The following is a 19352-nucleotide window of genomic DNA, read 5'->3' on the forward strand; positions in this document are numbered from 1 at the left end:
TACCACATTTATGCCACCAACAAAAAAACAAACAACAAAATTGGCATAAGTGTATCCCAAATTGATCCGACCAACTAAATACCACCCAAAAAAAAAAAAAAAGCCAACATCATATTACTCCCCTAATCAAAGTGTCTTACACCAAATTAACTTCTAAAGAATATGTTGTAAGCAACTATGACCAAAGAGAAAATCACAGCAATTACTGCTTGTTCCCCCCTACTTCCTAGTATGTAGACATGGTTTAATTTTGAAAGGAGGAACCAAAAAAATGAAATTAGGAGTAAATGCAATTAAAAACAATTAAAAGCGGGCCCCACATGTTTAATTTAACCAGCTGCTTACTTGATTAAACTAATATGAACAACTGCCTCCTATACTTTGGTTTATTCTAAGTTAAAGAGTAGTTTGGATTAAAATGAGAAGATAGTCAATAATTCGGATTATTTTTATTAATTTTTCCTAAAATTTACTTTATTTCACTAATTAGAATAACTTTCATCATGCAAAGATAATATGGAATTTATTCCTTAAATGTCAACATATAAATTAAAAAAAAAAAAAAAAGAAGAAGAATTTATTTATGTGGAGGAGAAAAAGAAAAAAAAATAGGAAAACATAGTACAAAAATACAAAATCGAACTTAGGAAGATTCACACGAAGTACTGTACTAGACAAAACTTTGTGTTTATACAAAGCCAAGTACGTATGTAATTCAGGATTTCAGGTAACACCAACACTATCAATCTTTCTCCACCCTACACGTGTACGCCCCCGATTTCTCCTTCTTCTTCCTTAAATTTTCCATTTCTCTCTCCTCTTTTCCTTCCGACAAATGGCGTCATTTTACTCTCTTCCCCTGACTCTCACACCATCTTCACCTCTTTCCTAGAACTTCCATCTTTATCTTTTTTCTTTGTTCTTCCTTGATTTTTCAATAGAGAATCTGTAAGTTTTAATTTCATGATTTATTGATGAAATTATTGATTAGTGGGTTTTTGTGCTTTTGGTTAATTTGTTTGTGATCAATTTGTTGTTGATGTTGTTGTTAGGGTTTCGGAATCAACGATGATTTCGTTGCGAAGCGAATCGCGGCAACAGCTTCATAATCATAGTAATAATCATAATAAGAATGAATTGCAGCTGTCGAATTTGGCGTTTGATGCTAAATCCGATGTTTCTTCTTCTAATATTAATTTGAACCATTTTAAGGGCGCTGAGTCTCGTGAAGGTTTTCTTCTTCCTCCATTTTTTTTTTTATTTTTTTATTATTGTCAATTTTTTTTGCTGTTTATGAATTAATTATGATATCTGAATTCTTGGTTTCATAATGTTGTTTTATTTATTTATTTATTTTTTTTTTTTTTTTAATTTGGGGTAGGGGGGGATTGTTCTGAATCTTGAGATGATTAATAGTATATTCGTTTCATGTTTCGGGTGTGTATAGAGAGTCGTGAAGGGCAGTGAGGTAGACGAGAATTGATGTTATGTTATGGGGACGATTCCATCCTCCAATACTTTAACCACTAATCTAGCCACTATCCTTATAATTGATTGTGGAAGAACTAAAAGAAGTTTTTTTATGTTATTTTATTATAATAATCTTTCAGGTAATGATATTCTTGGCACTTAAATTAGATATTACTTCGGTCCTAATTTGATCGTCACACCAACGGACCAACCTTTGTATATTGTTTTATACTTTAGAGGGTGCGGAACCATAACTATTGGACTGTTAGTGGTGGGAATATATGGGTAATTAAATACTTCGTATTAGTGAGTTCATGCCGTAAAAAGAAGAGTGACATCTAAATTGGGACGGAAGTAAAGGAAAGAAAAGAGTGGCAATTTATTTGGGACAAAAGGGGTATGAAATTATGAATTATGATGCAAAGGGGTCATTGTATATGAATGAATTAAAGTTATGTGACAGGACCATGGTGGATTATGTGATAGTTTTGAATCTTGGACATCTTATGATGTTTCTTCAAAAAAAGATTCAAGCTTTTCATTATTTACTAGCTATTATTACAAAATGTATATCAAACTTGTGGACCAATCATGGGAGTGAGTTTTTGGGATGTTGAAAAGTTGGGGTTAGTGTCTGAGTGGGAAGCCTATTATTGGATGGGCTTCTTGCTCACTGGTATTCTGAAAACTAGTGCCAAATTTACAGCCAGTCTATGGTGCTTCAGTTTGTGAGTAGGTGAAGGAAGACTGCATTATTCGCGATTATGTTGTGCTAACATTCACTTTAATATTATTGGATTGGATGTAGAAGAAGACATGTTGCTGGGTGCTGCACATCAGTTGTACAAGAGTGGTGACTATAAGCAGGCTTTGGAGCATAGTAATACTGTCTATGAGAGAAATCCATTACGGACAGATAATCTTCTTCTTTTGGGTGCTATACACTATCAGGTTATTGTTCTTCAATATTGGTTGTGTTTCTAGTTTAATTTTTAAACAGACGTCAGCTGGTCCTTACCATTTGTTTTGCCATTTTGCAGCTGCATGATTTTGATATGTGCATTACTAGAAATGAAGAGGCTATACAAATTGAGCCCCATTTTGCAGAGTGTTTTGGCAATATGGCAAATGCATGGAAGGTGTTTATAATGCATTGACATGAGATCTATTAAGCTTTAAATATATATAATGGCTGGAATGGCTCATGGACTTCAATTCTTGATTTCTGTATGCTTCTTACAGGAAAAAGGAAATGTTGATATTGCAATCCGCTACTATTTAATTGCAATTGAGGTATGTTCTTAGTGGCATACCTGATATATGCATATTATGCTGTGCGGCTGATCAGGCTGACCTTTGATTTGTTTTGAAATGGAATTTTGTTATTACTTATGGTTTGTATCAAAGTGGAAGCACAAATCTTCTTCTATGCTCTCCGGAGAAACTTAAGTCAAGTTGATGGTCAGAAAAGAATCCAAGTCCAACTTAGATATGGAAACTTTCTGGATTATTGGTCCTTTTTAAAATCTTAGTCTGTCTTATCTTGTTATTAAATAAATACATACCCTTGCTAATGACATACTTGTACACTATTTGTCAACCTGACGCATCAATTATGCGTACGAATTTGTACTATGAAAATTGAAAAGTCAAACAGGATGTCATTGTGGATTTGTGGAGACAGAGTGAAGATCCTAGATACCCTGTTAGATCCTATGTTAAACTAAAGAAACCATGTCTCTAACTCTGTTCCTATCACTTTACTTTGACTAATTTCAGTAATATAAGTTCAATTAAGCTATGTTCAAGGATATTAAATTCAAAGAAGTTAAGTTTAAGGCCAGTAAATTTAGTTCAGGGCTTATAAAGGTTACCCAAAATCAATTCTCAAATCACAACTACAATAAATTCAGCTAAGTTAAGTTAAGGGCCAATAAGCTCACACAAGATCGCTTAATCTATAGGGCTATGGTATTGAACCTTGGCAACATCGCCGCAATGAAAAAGCGAATTGTAAAAGAATTAGAGCTTGCTGCGACTGAAATACAAGGCTGCAACAGCTGCATACCGCCTGCATTGCCTGCAAAAGTGGATTCATGACCATTACTGGGATTCTGACTATATCTGAAAACCATGCTTTATAGTTAAGCTTTATTAGTTGAAACAAGTTTAAGATTGGGGTATTTAGATAAGCTTTATTAGTTAAATTTTTTTTTTTTTTATTTTTTTTTTTTTAAAAAAAAAAGATAATTTTTAATCACTACTCTAATGACATGAAGATCAAATTTGCTGATTGACGTTGTGTCCTGTGCGGTGGTGCCCTGTTTCTCAATGTAGCTAGAATTTATTTCAGCATTTAATTTTTACCAAACCTGATGATTTTCTCTGTTAAAGAAATATCCATTTCAGCCTAATTGTGTTTAACATAAACCTATATAGATGTTGATTTTAAAGTGACCCAGTCAAATCTTGTTTTTTCCCAAAATTTATTATATAAATCTTGTTTTCTAGTTCCTAACGTTCAATGATTTTTCTTTTACATTATGCTTACAGCTCAGGCCAAATTTTGCGGATGCCTGGTCGAACTTAGCTAGTGCGTACATGCGTAAAGGGAGATTGAATGAGGCAGCCCAATGTTGCCGCCAGGCTCTTGCATTAAATCCTCTTTTGGTTAGATCTTTGTTCCTGAATGCCACAGCTTTGTATTTCTTCCTTCTTCCTCCCCCCCACCCCGCCACCCCCGTGTCAACCATTGTCAAATATGGTTTAAAGTCAAAAGTCTGGATTTCAATGGCATATCTTGGCTAAACTTTCTGTGCATTTGATCAGGTTGATGCACATAGCAACCTTGGGAATTTAATGAAGGCACAAGGCTTAGTGCAAGAAGTAAGTCCTACACTGTGCTGTGTTTTAATATTTATTGCTCCTTTCTTTTAAAGAGATATGTTAATTATTCATGGTTAAAGTGATGAATATAGCTGTGCTTTCTTGTAGTTTGTCTGATAAGATGTTGGTCAATATCAAAGATAAGATTTATTGTTGTATTCTTGCTCTTATTTCAAGTTGCATCTAGCTGTTTTCATTCTTTTTTTTCTTTTCCTTAAATTTATTGGGTGGGTGTGAGGAGGAAAGTTGTCCTGGGTGAAGTGCTTGTACTTGTTGAAGGTAAATGCTTGTTGTAAACCGATGCTGATTTTGGTGGTCTGTTACCTATAGATTGACCACACCAATGTGTAATGTTTAAGATTATGTTATCTAGCAGTAATCTCCATCTCCATCTACCATGGACTCTAAATTGCTTCTCCTCTTCCATCTCATCCAGTCTGTCAATTTTGGACTTACTGTATACTGGTTTTCAAAATTCTTTTAAAAAATTTATCTTATAAGCCTATGTCTGCTTAAAGCATTTCTCTTACTTTTTGGGTTTTAGTTTTCCAGCTCCATGCTATTCTTAACCCATATACTTCATACTTCAGTTGATTTCCTTAAATGCTCACCCTATTGGTTTTTTTTGAAGAGCTTAAAATGGTAGATGTCATTATAACAGGAGATGTGGCTCTCATTATTTTTTATATTTCTGTTCACCTTAATCACCAGTAGAGTTACTGATGAGAGTAATACATGTCCTTAACTGTCTTGATTTACAGTCCAATACAGATACCAATTCTTAGCTACAGGGCAGGCTCAGATGTTGGTTGGTCTTGTTGTTACTTCCATCACCGAGACTCCACATTCTAGAATCTATTTTTGTGCAGGCATATAGTTGCTATCTTGAGGCTTTACGTATACAACCAACTTTTGCGGTTGCATGGTCAAATCTTGCTGGCCTTTTTATGGAATCGGGTGATCTTAATCGGGCGCTTCACTATTACAAGGTAGTTAGATCTCATTTATTTCCCTTTCTTTCCCTACTTCTTGTCTACTCCTGTGTGCAGATTAAGAATGTACCTTTTTTTTTCCTTAATCAGAAGAATCACTTATGACCTTAATTTTTTCTTTTCCTCAGGAAGCTGTGAAACTTAAACCATCCTTTCCTGATGCATATTTAAACTTGGGAAATGTTTATAAGGTAAATTGGTGTGTACTGTGTAGTGCTTATTGCTATGATGTTGAGTAGGTTAGTCAACTGATTGGTGCATGAAGAAAAATTATTCCCTTATCTTTACTTTTTACAGGCTTTGGGAATGACTCAAGAAGCTGTAACGTGCTATCAGCATGCTCTTCAGGCACGACCAAACTATGCAATGGCATTTGGTGAGCTTCTAGCTATTTTTTATCTGCCTCAATTACTTCTTATCATTGTTAATAGTTTTGAGATTTTATAAAAAGTTGGCCAAATTAGAAAATAACACCTAAAAAAACCCCCGATTTTGATAATAACACCACTAAAAAAAAAGTTTTATTATAACACCACCAAAAATCCCAAAATTTTGGTTTTACCACCCACTAACGGATTTTTGGATGGAAACCGTTAGTGGGGCCCGTCATGTACACGTGTCATTTGTTTATTGGTTTAAAAAAAGAAAAATTAAAAATAAATAAATAAATAAACTTACCCCCTAACCCAGCTAGCCACCTCCACCACCGGCGCCGATCCCACCCATACCCAGCCCCTGAAATCGTCGGCGAAGCTCCGAAACCGTTGCCGAACCACCGTGACCCCAACCCACACCTTCGCTGAACACCGTTACCCCAACCTAAACCAGTCGAAACCCCAGCCCACACCGTCGCCGAACCACTATAACCCCTACCTAAGCCAGCGAAACAACATCACACCCACAACTTTTGTCGAACTCCTCTCCCTACTCAAAACCGTCGCCAAACCGCCGAAACCCCAACCCACACCCATACCCAAACCCAAACCCGTACCCAGAAACCAAAATGGCGGCGAATTATGCGGTGGATTTCATTTTCGCGGCGGTTGATAGGACTAGGATGTTTGTCGCCAGTTATGAGGGCGAATGTTGGCCTGATTTCGCTGGTTTTGGTGGGACAAAGGGTGTTGGCGGCTGAGGATTGGCGTCCGGCGGCTAGGATTGGGCTGCCGGTGGAAGGCTAGTGGCTGGGTTAGGGTGTTCTTTTTTTTTATTTAATTTTTTTTTAAACCAATACCCAATTGACACGTGTCCATAGGGTCCCACTAACGGTTTCCATCCAAAAATCCATTAGTGCGTGGTGAAACCAAAATTTTGGGATTTTTGGTGGTGTTATAATAAAACTTTTTTTTGAGTGGTGTTATTATCAAAATCGGGGTTTTTTTTGGGTGTTATTTTCTAATTTGGCCTAAAAAGTTATAACAATGATTTTTTTATTGTGATGTTCTGGTTGTTTCTTGTTCAAAAAAAAAAAAAAAATGTTCTGGTTGTTTCTTCCCAAAATTGACAATGCTTTTTACACCCATTTTTATGGATGGAATTACGTTTTTTTTTTAACTCAAGCTTTCGAAGACATTAGCTAATTGCTTCCTACCATGGTCTAATGGATAAAAGTCCAATTTTGCTCTACAAACCACAGAGCTTGCACTTTAAGGTAGGCCCTGTCCATTGGTAGAAGTTTGCTGTGTTTAGGAAATTATATTAGCTATGCTCCTATTCCACCTTGTTGCACATAAATGACATTTTGTTATTCTAATTTTAAATATCTTCTTTCCCCTCTATTTTTATAGATTATCTTGAAAATATAGAGGTGGACACTTGAATCTTTAGACATGGTATTGAAAATACCCTTTTATTCAAAGCCAATACCTTTAGTAATGAGGTGAAGGGGTTATTATAGAGATCCTGTAAAAAATTGTGTAAAAACCATTAGAAGGATTTATTTTGCAGAAAGAGTGGCCCTTGGCATATCCACACATGCCTTGGGAGTTGGCACTGGAAACATATGTAAGAGTGGCCCCCTTTTTTCTAACGTCAAATGGACTTTCACAAAATCTGGATGTTAATTTAGAGACAAACGGATCTAAACTAAAAAAGTTCATTATCATACTTATGAATATGATTCTCACAAGTTCGCACAAGTTTTTGCGGAAACTCAAAGAATCAATTTACTCAACTCTTATTTAAGATAGAAGTACATTCCTATAACCCCTTATATAATAGGTATTATTAAACTCTAGAATATTCCCCCAAATATATATAAATAAATGTTAACTGTCCTAATTTACATATGAAATTCTTCATCATAAACTAAAAAGATTTGTTATGTTTATGCTATAAATACGCAGTTCCTTGTTTATGTTCTGTTGCCTTCAATTTCAAGTTGGGATATTTGATTGCACAAAGGTTTATTTTGGTTTTATTTATATTATGAACTCAATGCATATTTTTTGAAATTTCCACCAAAATAATTGTATGTTTGTGACATGGCATTGTGGTCTCACCAATGCCAGGTAATTTGGCTAGTTCGTATTATGAGCAAGGGCAGTTGGATTTGGCAATTCTTCATTACAAAGAGGCCATTAATTGTGATTCGGGATTTCTGGAGGCTTATAATAATTTGGTTTGTTTCTGGATACCTGTTGATTGTGAGGAATCAGAATGTATATTCTGCATATTCTCATGTTACTGGACCTGATTTCTTATGTTCTCTTGGTTAAGGGTAATGCACTTAAAGATGTGGGCAGAGTTGATGAAGCAATTCAATGCTATAATGTAAGCCTTTTCAGCTGAAAAAATGTATATTATCCTGGATTCACACTTACTGAGTGTTTTCATCTTATAAAATGATTTATTATTCTATGTTTAGCAATGTCTATCAATACAACCCCATCACCCTCAAGCTTTAACAAACCTTGGAAACATTTATATGGAATGGTAAAACTTCTCTTCGTTTTCCTTTATTAGTCTTTTTATATTCCTTGGGCTTTTGTTTGGATATGTCTCGTACAGCTTTTACTAGCAGATATATTTTGTGATCAGGAATATGGTGGCAGTGGCAGCTACTTATTATAAGGCAACTTTGAGTGTCACATCTGGATTATCTGCTCCCTTTAACAATCTGGCAGTTATTTATAAACAGCAGGTAATTTGATCATCTGGTTCCTTATTTGTTTATATCTGATTTTCTTACACTCTAGTCCTCCTGACTATTTTTCCTTTTTTATAGGGAAATTATGCAGATGCTATATCTTGCTACAACGAGGTTTTACGTATTGATCCAATGGCTGCTGATGGGCTTGTGAACAGAGGAAATACTTATAAAGAGCTTGGAAGAGTGACTGAAGCACTCCAGGATTATATTAATGCTATCAACATACGACCAACCATGGCTGAAGCACATGCTAATCTGGCTTCAGCTTATAAAGACAGGTAAGAATAATACTACTACAAATATACTTATAGTTTTGTCGCTGAGCTAATTAGTAATACATGGAGCATTCGTCCTGCAGTGGACATGTGGAGGCAGCTATTAAAAGCTACAAACAAGCATTGCAATTACGCCCAGATTTCCCAGAAGCAACTTGTAATCTTCTCCACACTTTACAGGTACTAGTGAGAGATGAAGGTAGTTTAGAATAGAAAGTAAATTGAAAGATTCTGCTGTGAAGTATTTAGGTCAATTTGAAAACAACTCATGGCTTAGTGCAAGGATAATGTATACTAGTAAATTCAGTGTTTCTCATATTTTACAACTTTTTTTTTAATTACAATCGGATTATACGATCATGAGATACTTAGCATTATTCAGAGTTTTTCCATGTGTTTTGGCATAAGGATTTTTTTGATGCTTAAATTGGAGTATGTTCTTGTTCCCGTCCTGTGGTGAATGCATTCATGCTCAACTTCCATTGCTAGTTATATTGAAAGTTCTGTCAGATGTAACTATTAATTTTGTCACTTTTCTTACAGTGTGTTTGCAGCTGGGAAGATAAAGACAAAATGTTTGCTGAAGTTGAGGGAATAATCAAACGACAAATTAAGGTTAGAGAAGCACTTTTTAGAAGTAATTTTCTTTGTATCTACCCCGGGATTGTTAATGCTGTATAAAACGTGGAAGTATTCAGCTAACTTTACTTTTGATTATACTGAATCTGATTTCAGATGTCAGTTCTTCCCAGTGTACAGCCTTTCCATGCAATTGCATATCCTCTTGATCCAGCGCTGGCTCTTGAAATCAGGTATCCTTGCTTTTCGATCTCTGTCAACAGGAAGTTTTAACTTGAGGTCTAATTTATATCTTCCATCTTCTAGCCGCAAGTATGCGCAGCACTGCTCAGTGGTTGCATCACGTTATGCGCTGTCTCCCTTTAAGCACCCTCATCCTATTCCAGTCAAGAGTGAAGGTGGCTATCAGAGGCTTAGGGTTGGGTATGTCAGATGATCTAGTTGTGTCATATCAATTGGAGTTTCTGGTGCCATCTTTATAATATGTGTTTGGGCTTTGCAGTTATGTGAGCAGTGACTTCGGTAACCATCCTCTTTCACATCTGATGGGTTCTGTGTTTGGTATGCACAATAGAGAACATGTTGAGGTATGTCACTATGTCTGTGGCTATCTCCTGAAGTATAGTTTCTACCTGTTTTTTCTATTTGGTTTCTGTGCTTTTTTTGTGGTAATGAGATAAAGCTTACTCTTCAGGTTTTCTGCTATGCATTGAGCCCTAATGATGGGACTGAGTGGAGACAACGAACTCAATCTGAAGCTGAGCATTTTGTGGATGTTTCCGCTATGTCATCAGATATGATTGCCAAAATAATTAACGAAGATAACATACAAATTCTTGTGAACCTCAATGGCTACACCAAGGTAAGTATAATTCATCATCTGTCATCATTTATCAGAATTCATTTGCATTACTCCCAGCAGGAGCCTCTCAAATTTTCTTCTTTTTCATTCCTTTCATGTGAACACAGGGTGCCAGAAATGAGATATTTGCCATGAAACCAGCACCTATTCAGGTTTCATACATGGGCTTTCCAGGAACGATGGGTGCATCATACATTGACTATCTGGTTACTGACGAGGTCGGAGGGAAAAGTTCTTTTGCTGCGAATGTTGACTAGTGCATGTTACATTGATCTTATTTCTTTTTGCCTCTCCCCTTCATAAATGCTAATAAGTAATATTTTTACTCCTCCATTCCAGTTTGTATCTCCTTTCTGTTCTGCTCATATTTACTCCGAGAAGCTCGTTCATCTCCCTCATTGCTACTTTGTAAATGATTACAAACAGGTTGTGTTTCCTGCCTTTTTGGATACCTTTGTTTTGTCTTGTTCAAGAGTAATTATTCAGCTAATTCGGCATATAATTTTATTTTATTTTTTTACTCAGAAAAATAGAGATCTATTGGATCCAAATTGCCACCCCAAACGTTCAGATTATGGCCTTCCAGAAGACAAATTCTTGTTCGCATGCTTCAATCAACTATACAAAATGGATCCTGAAATCTTCACTGCGTGGTACATTTGCGATTTTCTTTCATTTCATATAATATGCATAGCTACCTACAGCAATTTTTGTCTTAACTTATTCTATTATGCAATCACTTCTTTTCTAAATAACAGTTGATATCTTGCCATTTGTTTCAAGGTGCAATATTCTCAAATCTGTACCAAACAGTGCCTTGTGGCTTTTGAAATTTCCGGCCGCTGGAGAATCAAGACTACGTGCATGTAAGTTGGTTTTATTCCTTATCTTGAAAAGGAATTTTTTTTTTCTTCGATAATTATCATGTATACGAATGTTCTGACCATAATTACTTCAACTAAAAAGTGCTTTTCTCCAAAATTTAGAAAGTACCTTCACACTTACGCCTGCTCCGACTGTATTACTGACCATAATTAATTTCACTAGAAAGCGCTTTTCTCCCAACTTTAGAAAGTATATTCATGCCTGCTCTGTCTGCAGGCCACCATCAATTTATTGTTAATCATCATTATTCTTCATTTGTTACAGATGCTGCTGCTCAAGGAGTAGGGCAAGATCAGCTTATATTTACAGGTGTTGCTGTAAAAACCGAGCACATCAGACGCAGTGCTTTGGCTGATCTATTTTTGGACACGTAACAGTTTTTCCTGTTTTTCTTTTATTATTGGGTAGTCTCATACTATTGATTAATCTTGCTTCAGTTTTGGTTGACGCATGAATGTTGTCTTCCAGGCCCTTGTGTAATGGACACACTACTGGCACAGATATCCTCTGGGCTGGTTTACCAATGATTACTTTGCCTCTTGAGAAAATGGCTACTAGAGTTGCTGGCTCACTTTGTCTTGCTACTGGACTTGGAGAGGAGATGATAGTGGACAGGTAACCATTAATGGTATTAAAGTGATTTAATAGATTAGTTGTATTATTGCATTTTCCTCGTGTTACCAAATTATTCCTATGCACATTATCATATTCACATCCTATAAAGTGGATATGTATATAGTTTGGATAAGGGTCTTCCCTTCTGAGACAGATTTATCAGTTAATGGGCATGACAAACTACATTAAGTTGTGTAATGTGCAAAAATTTTGTTGCCTTGCTAATTAAGTTGGGCTGTTATGAGGAGCTCTGATCTCCCTCTGACCCCACTGCTCTTGGTATTAATAGTATTGAGGAGTATGAAGAGCGGGCAGTTTCACTGGCATTAAATCCTTCGAAACTCCAGGCCCTTAGAAATCAATTGAAGGCTATCCGTTTGACTTGCCCACTGTTCGACACTACTCGTTGGGTGAGATCTCTCTCCCTCCCTCCCTCCCTCCCTCCCTCTCTGTGTTATTGACGACTGACTAACTTTTTCACTTGGGATTCCCAGGTTAAGAACCTTGAGAGAGCTTTTTTCAAGATGTGGAATTTGTATTGCACAGACAAGCATCCTCAATCTTTCAAGGTCACTGAAAATGATATGGATTTTCCTTTCGATAGGTAGGAAAAACTAGCTGAACGGGATTGTACATAGATTGTAGAGGACGCACATACTCCGTATATATCATTAGTGCTTGATGATACTTGAAGAGGACTTTTTTCTTTCAAGGTAAGGGGTCTCTGATAATGATTGAGAGTTGTAACATTTAGAAATAATGTGATTATTATGTGCTACTGATCTATCTAGCATGTAATTGAGGGTTGAGCGATTCGCCTGTTAACATATTCTGTATCATAGCAGCAGAGGTAGAGAGAGCGATGTTCCCCTGGCCTTCACAGGTTTATCCTCCCGTGTTTTTTTTTTTTTTTTTTTTTTTTTTCCTTGGTTGTCTTTAGCTGCATTGCTTTCTGCGTAGCAGTTGCGATGTTATTGTATGTACAATTATTTTACTACAAGAATTAAGATGAATCAACATTATATATACAAGCTATGCTATTCTTGTAATAAAATAAAGTATTAAAAATAACATTATATATACAATCTATGCTATTCTTGTAATAAAATAAAGTATTAGAAATAACATTTAACAAACTGTAACCATGTTTATTTCTCCTTTCATCCATTCTAAATTGTGCTTTAATTACTAAGGGAAAAAAAAATTTATACCGGAGTACATCATATTGGTTTGCAACATGATTAAATGAAGTAATGAAGAAGTTTAATAAACTAATTTTTTTAAAAAGAAAAAATGTTATTCTGTTGTGATTTTCATTTAACCTTTTTTAACTCTTTGTTAGTAAAAAATTTCATTGAGAAATGTTCCGTGTGGAGAAAATACAAGTTAATATTCTATATAAACAAAAGTTGTTAATATAGGGGTATAAAAGTCATTTTCATTAGTAATTTATGGACAAGACTGTAAATTCAACATCATTAGAGCTTCAAGTCTTCAACCATGAAGATCTGCTTTAACAATGGAGTTCAATATCCGCTTCTTCACCACCATTACAATCGCCACCTATCACAATGAACCAGCGAAAGAATCATGATATGAGCAATTTTATAGTTAAATGGTCTTTACCTTCTTCAATTTTTTTCAAACCCCACCGAATCGAAGCTTTCTTCAAGCTCTAATAGATGCTCCATTGTTAAAGCCTAGGTACCCTCGACAATACCTACCATTTTGTGTTAACCATTCCCTTAATTTGTGTATTTTTCTTAGGTTTTCTTTAAATTTGGCGACGAAGCTGCTGTCGGGCGTCGTGTCGGCGTTCATGGAAGAAGGGGTTGTTGGTGGTGTTGATGGAGGAAAAAGAAGCAAGTGTATTAAAGGAGGAAGATGAAAGTAATATGTTTTTTTATTGTTGATATTAACATAGTTTGTTAATATTGGGTCTGGCGCTTTCATGTACCCCTGAGGTTTTAAAAAAAATGAACCGTATATCCTTGAAAAACTTTCAAATGCATTGTGTATCTTTAAGGTTTGCAAAAAAAAAAAAAAAAAAAATAAATAAATGGCACCTAATACCCCTAGACTCATAATAAATGGTAAATTTTGTAAGATTGAAACCCCCTAAGCATCAAATTATATTAAACTATTACATTATAATGCTAATGTAATGCTAAATTATTTAATTATCAAGTAAACTTAATTAATAAATTAAATCTTAACACCCAAAAGTTTAGGATTTAGAATGATCGATGGAGTTCAATATTGGATGTAATTTTTGCTTTTAGGCAGTTTTACTATATAAATATAAAGTATTATAAGGGAGTCAGTGTGTGTTATAATTTTAGTTTGATAAGTTTAATGATAAGTGCATTTGTTCAATGATCAAGGTATTTGGTGTATTTTTTATTTATTTTTTTTACAAACATCAAGGGTATACGGTGCATTTAAAAGTTTTCTGGGACACACGGTTCATTTTTTAAAACCTCAAGGATACACGGAACAATTTTCCAAAATTTTTAAATAGCTGATACTCCGTATTAATACAACATCCATTTATTGATGCATTAGGCCCTTTAATAAAAAATGAAAGATACTATGGTTTTTATATTGGTTTAATAAGGCGAGCATTGCTTGGGGATTAACTACTAATTTATGCTAATTAAACATACTCCTTTCGTATATTATTTCTTGCTCCATTTCTTCTACGTACGTTTGTCGACGCAAATCTTTGATCAGTAATATCGTTAATTATTAATAAGGCCTCGTTCACTTCGCCTTATTTTTGCTGAACTAAATTTTTTTTTACTAAACTGATTTTGTATTTCTACTGATTTTCAATTATATTTCTTCTTTAAGGTTACTAATTTTTACTCAACTAAAACTTATTTTTATTGAATAGAACTTATTTTTGCTGAACTAAAATTATTTTTATTGAATAGAATTTACTTTTATTGAAAATTATTTTTTTAAGATAAAGTAAACAGAGAGTATAAATTAATAACAATTGAAAATTACTCCGTTATAATCTATTCCTTTAGACAATTTCAATGAAAGATTTTAATAATTACTCCGTTATAATCTATTCCTTGAGACTTGAGTATAGATTAATAAGTGCAAAAAATGGTAATGGAGCAAATAATAAAATAGGAGGGAAATTTTTCCAGTGGTTTATGGATTGTGTTTTCTCCCTCTCATTTCCTCTCACTTCTCTCTCTTCTTCAAAATCAAAGAAACCAGAAGAATGATATCAACTGCAAAATCCATCCTTCGAAACTCTCTCCTCCATTACCACCCCACCTTCCCATCACCATTACCACCAATCCCTTTCCCTCTCCTCCATCTCAACTCCCTTTTCTCTCTCCTCTCCACTTTCTCCTCCAATGGCGGAAACCCCACCTCCTCCAATGGCGGAAAACCCCTTTCTTCCTCCACCAAAAACGACGACTACTTCGCCGCAGTCCACCACATCTCCAACATTGTTCGCCGCGACATCTACCTCGAAAGAACCCTAAACAAGCTCCGAATCACCGTCACCAACGAGCTCGTTTACCGCGTTCTTCGGGGGTGCTCTCGTTATGGAATCCAGTCTTTCCGGTTCTTCAATTGGGCGCGATGTAATTCTCTCTCCTCTTATTCACCAACTGCAATTGAATACGAGGAATTGATCAAAACCCTAGCTAGAACTCATCATTGGGAGACAATGTGGAAGGTTCTTCATCAGCTTTGTAAGGAATCTTCTTTGAATTTCTCAACTGAGGTAATTGAATTTATAATTCGTGAGTATGGTAGTAAAGGGTTTATTGATGAAGCTGTTAGGGTTTTTAATTCTTGCCCTAAAGTTTTTAAGTGTGAACAAACTGTTGGTGTTTATAATTCCTTGTTGTTTGCTTTGTGTGAGGGGAAGAATTTTTATGGGGCTTATTCTTTGATTAGGAGGATGATTAGAAAAGGGGCTAGCCCGAATAAGGAGACGTATTCGGTGCTCGTTAACGCGTGGTGTAAGGCTGGGAAGTTGAGGGAGGCTCAGGAGTTTTTGGAGGAGATGAGTAAGAAGGGGTTTAATCCGCCTGTTCGAGGCCGGGATTTGTTGATTGATGGGTTGTTGAATGCTGGTCATGTTGAAAATGCCAAGGCTTTGGTTAGGAAAATGGCTAAGGAAGGGTTTGTGCCTGATATCAGGACGTTTAATTCGTTGTTGGAAGCAATTTGTAAGTCGGGGGAGGCTGAGTTTTGCATTGAATTGTTTAGTGATGTGTGTAAATTGGGGCTTTGCCCTGATATTGATACCTATAAAATTATGATTCCAATTGTTGCTAAGTTGCATAAGTTGGATGAGGCATTTAGGCTGCTGCATTGCTCGATTGAGGAGGGTCATAAGCCTTTTCCGAGTTTATATGCACCTATTCTCAAGGCATTGTTTAGGGCTGGACAGTTTGATGACGCCTTTAGCTTTTTCAGTGACATGAAGATTAAAGGGCATCTGCCAAATAGGCCAGTTTACACGATGTTGATTAGGATGTGTGCTCGTGGGGGTAGATTTGTTGAGGCTGCAAACTACTTGGTTGAGATGACTGAGATAGGCTTGCCGCCTTTGTCGAAAAACTTTGATATGGTCACTGATGGATTGAAGAATATTGGGAAGCATGACCTGGCAGAAAGGATAGAGCAGTTAGAAGTGTCTTTAAGAGGTGCTTGATATGTCAGTTGATTGCGGAGCACAATTTTGTGGTGCTTAATGATGTGATAAGGTCATCGCGCCTGTTGATGGCAGAGATGTGACTTCAGCTCAAAGAGGCATATTCATGGGAAGAGTGGTAAGACCCCATGTCTAGGATTTAAATGCCTCATTATATCATTTGAATAATATTAGTGCTTGTGATGAGATGAAATTTTTTTACTGCATTTCAGGGGGTATAGTAAGAAGCATTTACGTCACTTATTGAGCAGTGTCATGATTACCCAAGTGCAAAATTGACCACCAGGCTGTGAACTAATTCATCGCGCTTGTCCTGTAAGAGCTTCAAAAATGAAAAATGATGATTTATTGATTCTACTAGATCAAGCATATCTGAATGACTACCTTTAGCTCCTTTACCTCCCTTTCTCTCTCTGTTTCTCTCTCTCCCTTTATTACCATAGGTGGGAGTTGTCAATGAGCAGCAGTCAAGTGAAGAGCCTGGTTAATTTTTTTTTTCAACTTCCAGATCTCGAGCTTGAAGATCTAAGCGTCATTATAAACTGTTAAAAGAGGATAACTTCCTTAGGACAATGATGGAGAGTTTGCTGTTTAGATTGTTGTATCTTTATAGACACACTTATGATTAATCTAGTTCAGATACCTTCACTTTCCTGTTCTTGTTGGTTCCCGATTGCGAGTTTTATGTGGATTCTTTGAAACATTGTACAGTACTAGAATTCAATTTTGATTTGAACCTAATCTTAGCCAAAACATAGTACGGAGTATAAATTTGTGGTGACTCCAAATCAAGGCTTCTGTCAGACTAACCTTACACATTACAGTGATTACACATTAGAATCTAACAAAATAAATTTTTTCTTACGCTTTTGCTCATATAGTTCTCTTTGATAATGCTGTACCTGTATATTGTCAATGACTTAATTGACATAGAATAATATACAGTTCTCTTTGATGATATACAGTTATTTGTATATTGTCAATGACGTAGTTGACATATAGTTCTCTTTGATAATATACAATTAAGTTTTTTTGTAAACACAACAAAGAATTTCATGAAGATTATTTGTGGATGAAGGCAATATACGAATAATATAGTATAGTAACAAAACAGTGCATCCAGATGAGACTTTAATGACTTTACTATAATCTTATTCCACTCATACATATAATCTTATTCCACTCATAATGTACCAAACCCATAAAGGGTATGAAAAAAAAAAAAAAAAAAAATCAGATCGATTTTGATCTTAAAATCATCGGTTTTTCCAGTTCTCCTATCCCTATCCCATAAGTAACGAAAAGGAAAAGGTTATGTACTTTGACCATCCGGCTGATAGCACTGAGCTACACCAAGAGAAGTAAATTCTCGTATTCTCTATGTATATGAAGTTCAATATTTGATTCAATAGGTTAGAGGAGTTAGTAAAAGAACATTCGTCGAAAGAAATTCGTCATGTGTTCACCCTAAGTTCACTCCTTATGTTTTAGAGTATAAAGACATTCTTAAAATCTTAATTTAATCAACTCCAAATTGATAATCATCGTACAGCTCATACACCATCTTTCCGTTAGCAACAATTTTGAAACTACCACCATGCCAGTACCTTCAAAGTCACATTGTCACATATACCAAGCTCCATAGTTACCTAATACTCGTATTTTACAGCATAATTAGGTTCCGAAAATCAGCATCATCTTCTTAAATTCACATCATTATTAGCACTAAAAGTTTCTCAGTTGCACCAAAGTTATAACATTATCATCAACATTTAAGTATTTCAATACACAAAGCTAAATTATATATCACATTTGTTGAGCATACAGTGCAAATAATCAACATCAAAACCCACTAACTTTACTTCCTCAAATCATATTCAACTTAACTCCAACACAAATAATACCTCATATAATAACGCAAAAATCAAAAATTTGACATAGAAAGACTTTAATTATATCTGCATTTCCCCTTTAAGTCTTAATAGAAGCTGGAAATGCATGAGGTTAAAAAAAAAAACATTTATAAAAAAAAAAGAATAATAATAATAAATAAAAAATAAAAAAAAGAGTTCATACGTTCATGAATCATGAACACTGAACAATGCAAATATAGCTGGTTCATGTGTTGTCCATTAAGGAAACAAACAAACACAAACAAGAATCTTCAAGCTTGTTTGATAAACAAGCCTACCTCAAACAACATACACAAGCTCTTCACAGTGTGTTTCACTGTTTCAGATCACACCAACCATGCTTAAGAAGGAGATTATTTCTAGCTCAACAAAAATCCCAACTCAAAGTCGGAACCCGAACTCAAACCCTTTTCTACAGATCCCTAAAGACCTACAGTGCCCCAGCAAAGAAATGAAGCCAACAACTTTCAGTGATCCAATCCAGCCCTGCCTAGAGCCATGATATGTGATCATACCAGGTACAATAACCAGTACCATCAGTGAACCAGATCTGTATAATAGTTTATAGCTCCCCTTTCCTTAAATACTACTGATAAAACAATCCACTACAATGCTAGTACATTATTGATGTCTTTAATTTGATTTGTTAAGACACTACGGCAATGTATACGAATTACATCTACACTTCATCATCGGTACAAATGTGCTGATGTGCAGACCACTGATACACGATATACCACATAAACAGGGAGAGATGATTTGCAAAGTAAACCAGCTCACATGCAGCATAAAGCCTATAATTCTTGGAAGATCATGCAAAAAGAGAATTTTAGTCAGAATTAGAAAGCAAAAGATACAGAGTTGCTCATGTAAAATTGCCAGAAGCAAAGCTAAAATTAACTACAAAAAAATGAAACACCAACAGCCAAGCCTGAACTATAAAAGAAAATAATGAAAATAGTAAACCTGCACCAATAACATATCATTGCATAATTTATGTCATAGCTAATTCAATAAGTCTATTTATGATC

At 35.4% G+C, this 19352-nt stretch overlaps 2 protein-coding genes across 3 annotated transcripts; both read left to right on the forward strand.

Annotated features, from left to right (window-relative positions):
• The first annotated feature begins 568 nt into the window (after positions 1-568).
• On the forward strand, positions 569-12750 carry LOC110736736 (probable UDP-N-acetylglucosamine--peptide N-acetylglucosaminyltransferase SEC). 2 transcript variants are annotated; one of them, XM_021917033.1, is made up of 29 exons: positions 569-948; positions 1053-1231; positions 2279-2421; positions 2511-2609; positions 2713-2763; positions 4024-4140; positions 4300-4356; positions 5226-5345; positions 5477-5539; positions 5646-5724; positions 7859-7968; positions 8067-8120; positions 8215-8282; positions 8388-8490; positions 8575-8777; positions 8858-8954; positions 9318-9389; positions 9510-9586; positions 9660-9776; positions 9856-9940; positions 10048-10215; positions 10323-10433; positions 10555-10641; positions 10741-10868; positions 10999-11081; positions 11365-11470; positions 11569-11715; positions 12005-12125; positions 12210-12750. In XM_021917033.1, exons 2-29 carry the CDS (start codon positions 1069-1071, stop codon positions 12321-12323), a joined length of 2943 nt encoding a protein of 980 aa, XP_021772725.1. In that variant the 5' UTR covers positions 569-948; positions 1053-1068; the 3' UTR covers positions 12324-12750. The 2 variants fall into 2 exon arrangements, with proteins under 2 accessions (XP_021772725.1, XP_021772726.1); XM_021917034.1 differs by having other exon boundaries at positions 572-948; positions 2282-2421.
• A 2097-nt stretch (positions 12751-14847) lies between these two features.
• Positions 14848-17272, forward strand: LOC110736737 (pentatricopeptide repeat-containing protein At5g18390, mitochondrial-like). The gene is made up of 2 exons (XM_021917035.1): positions 14848-16526; positions 16621-17272. Exon 1 carries the CDS (start codon positions 14954-14956, stop codon positions 16406-16408), a length of 1455 nt encoding a protein of 484 aa, XP_021772727.1. The 5' UTR covers positions 14848-14953; the 3' UTR covers positions 16409-16526; positions 16621-17272.
• The last annotated feature ends 2080 nt before the right edge of the window (positions 17273-19352 follow it).

The sequence above is a fragment of the Chenopodium quinoa genome, unplaced genomic scaffold (genome assembly GCF_001683475.1).
Source record: "Chenopodium quinoa cultivar QQ74 unplaced genomic scaffold, ASM168347v1, whole genome shotgun sequence".
Taxonomy (NCBI): domain Eukaryota; kingdom Viridiplantae; phylum Streptophyta; class Magnoliopsida; order Caryophyllales; family Amaranthaceae; genus Chenopodium; species Chenopodium quinoa.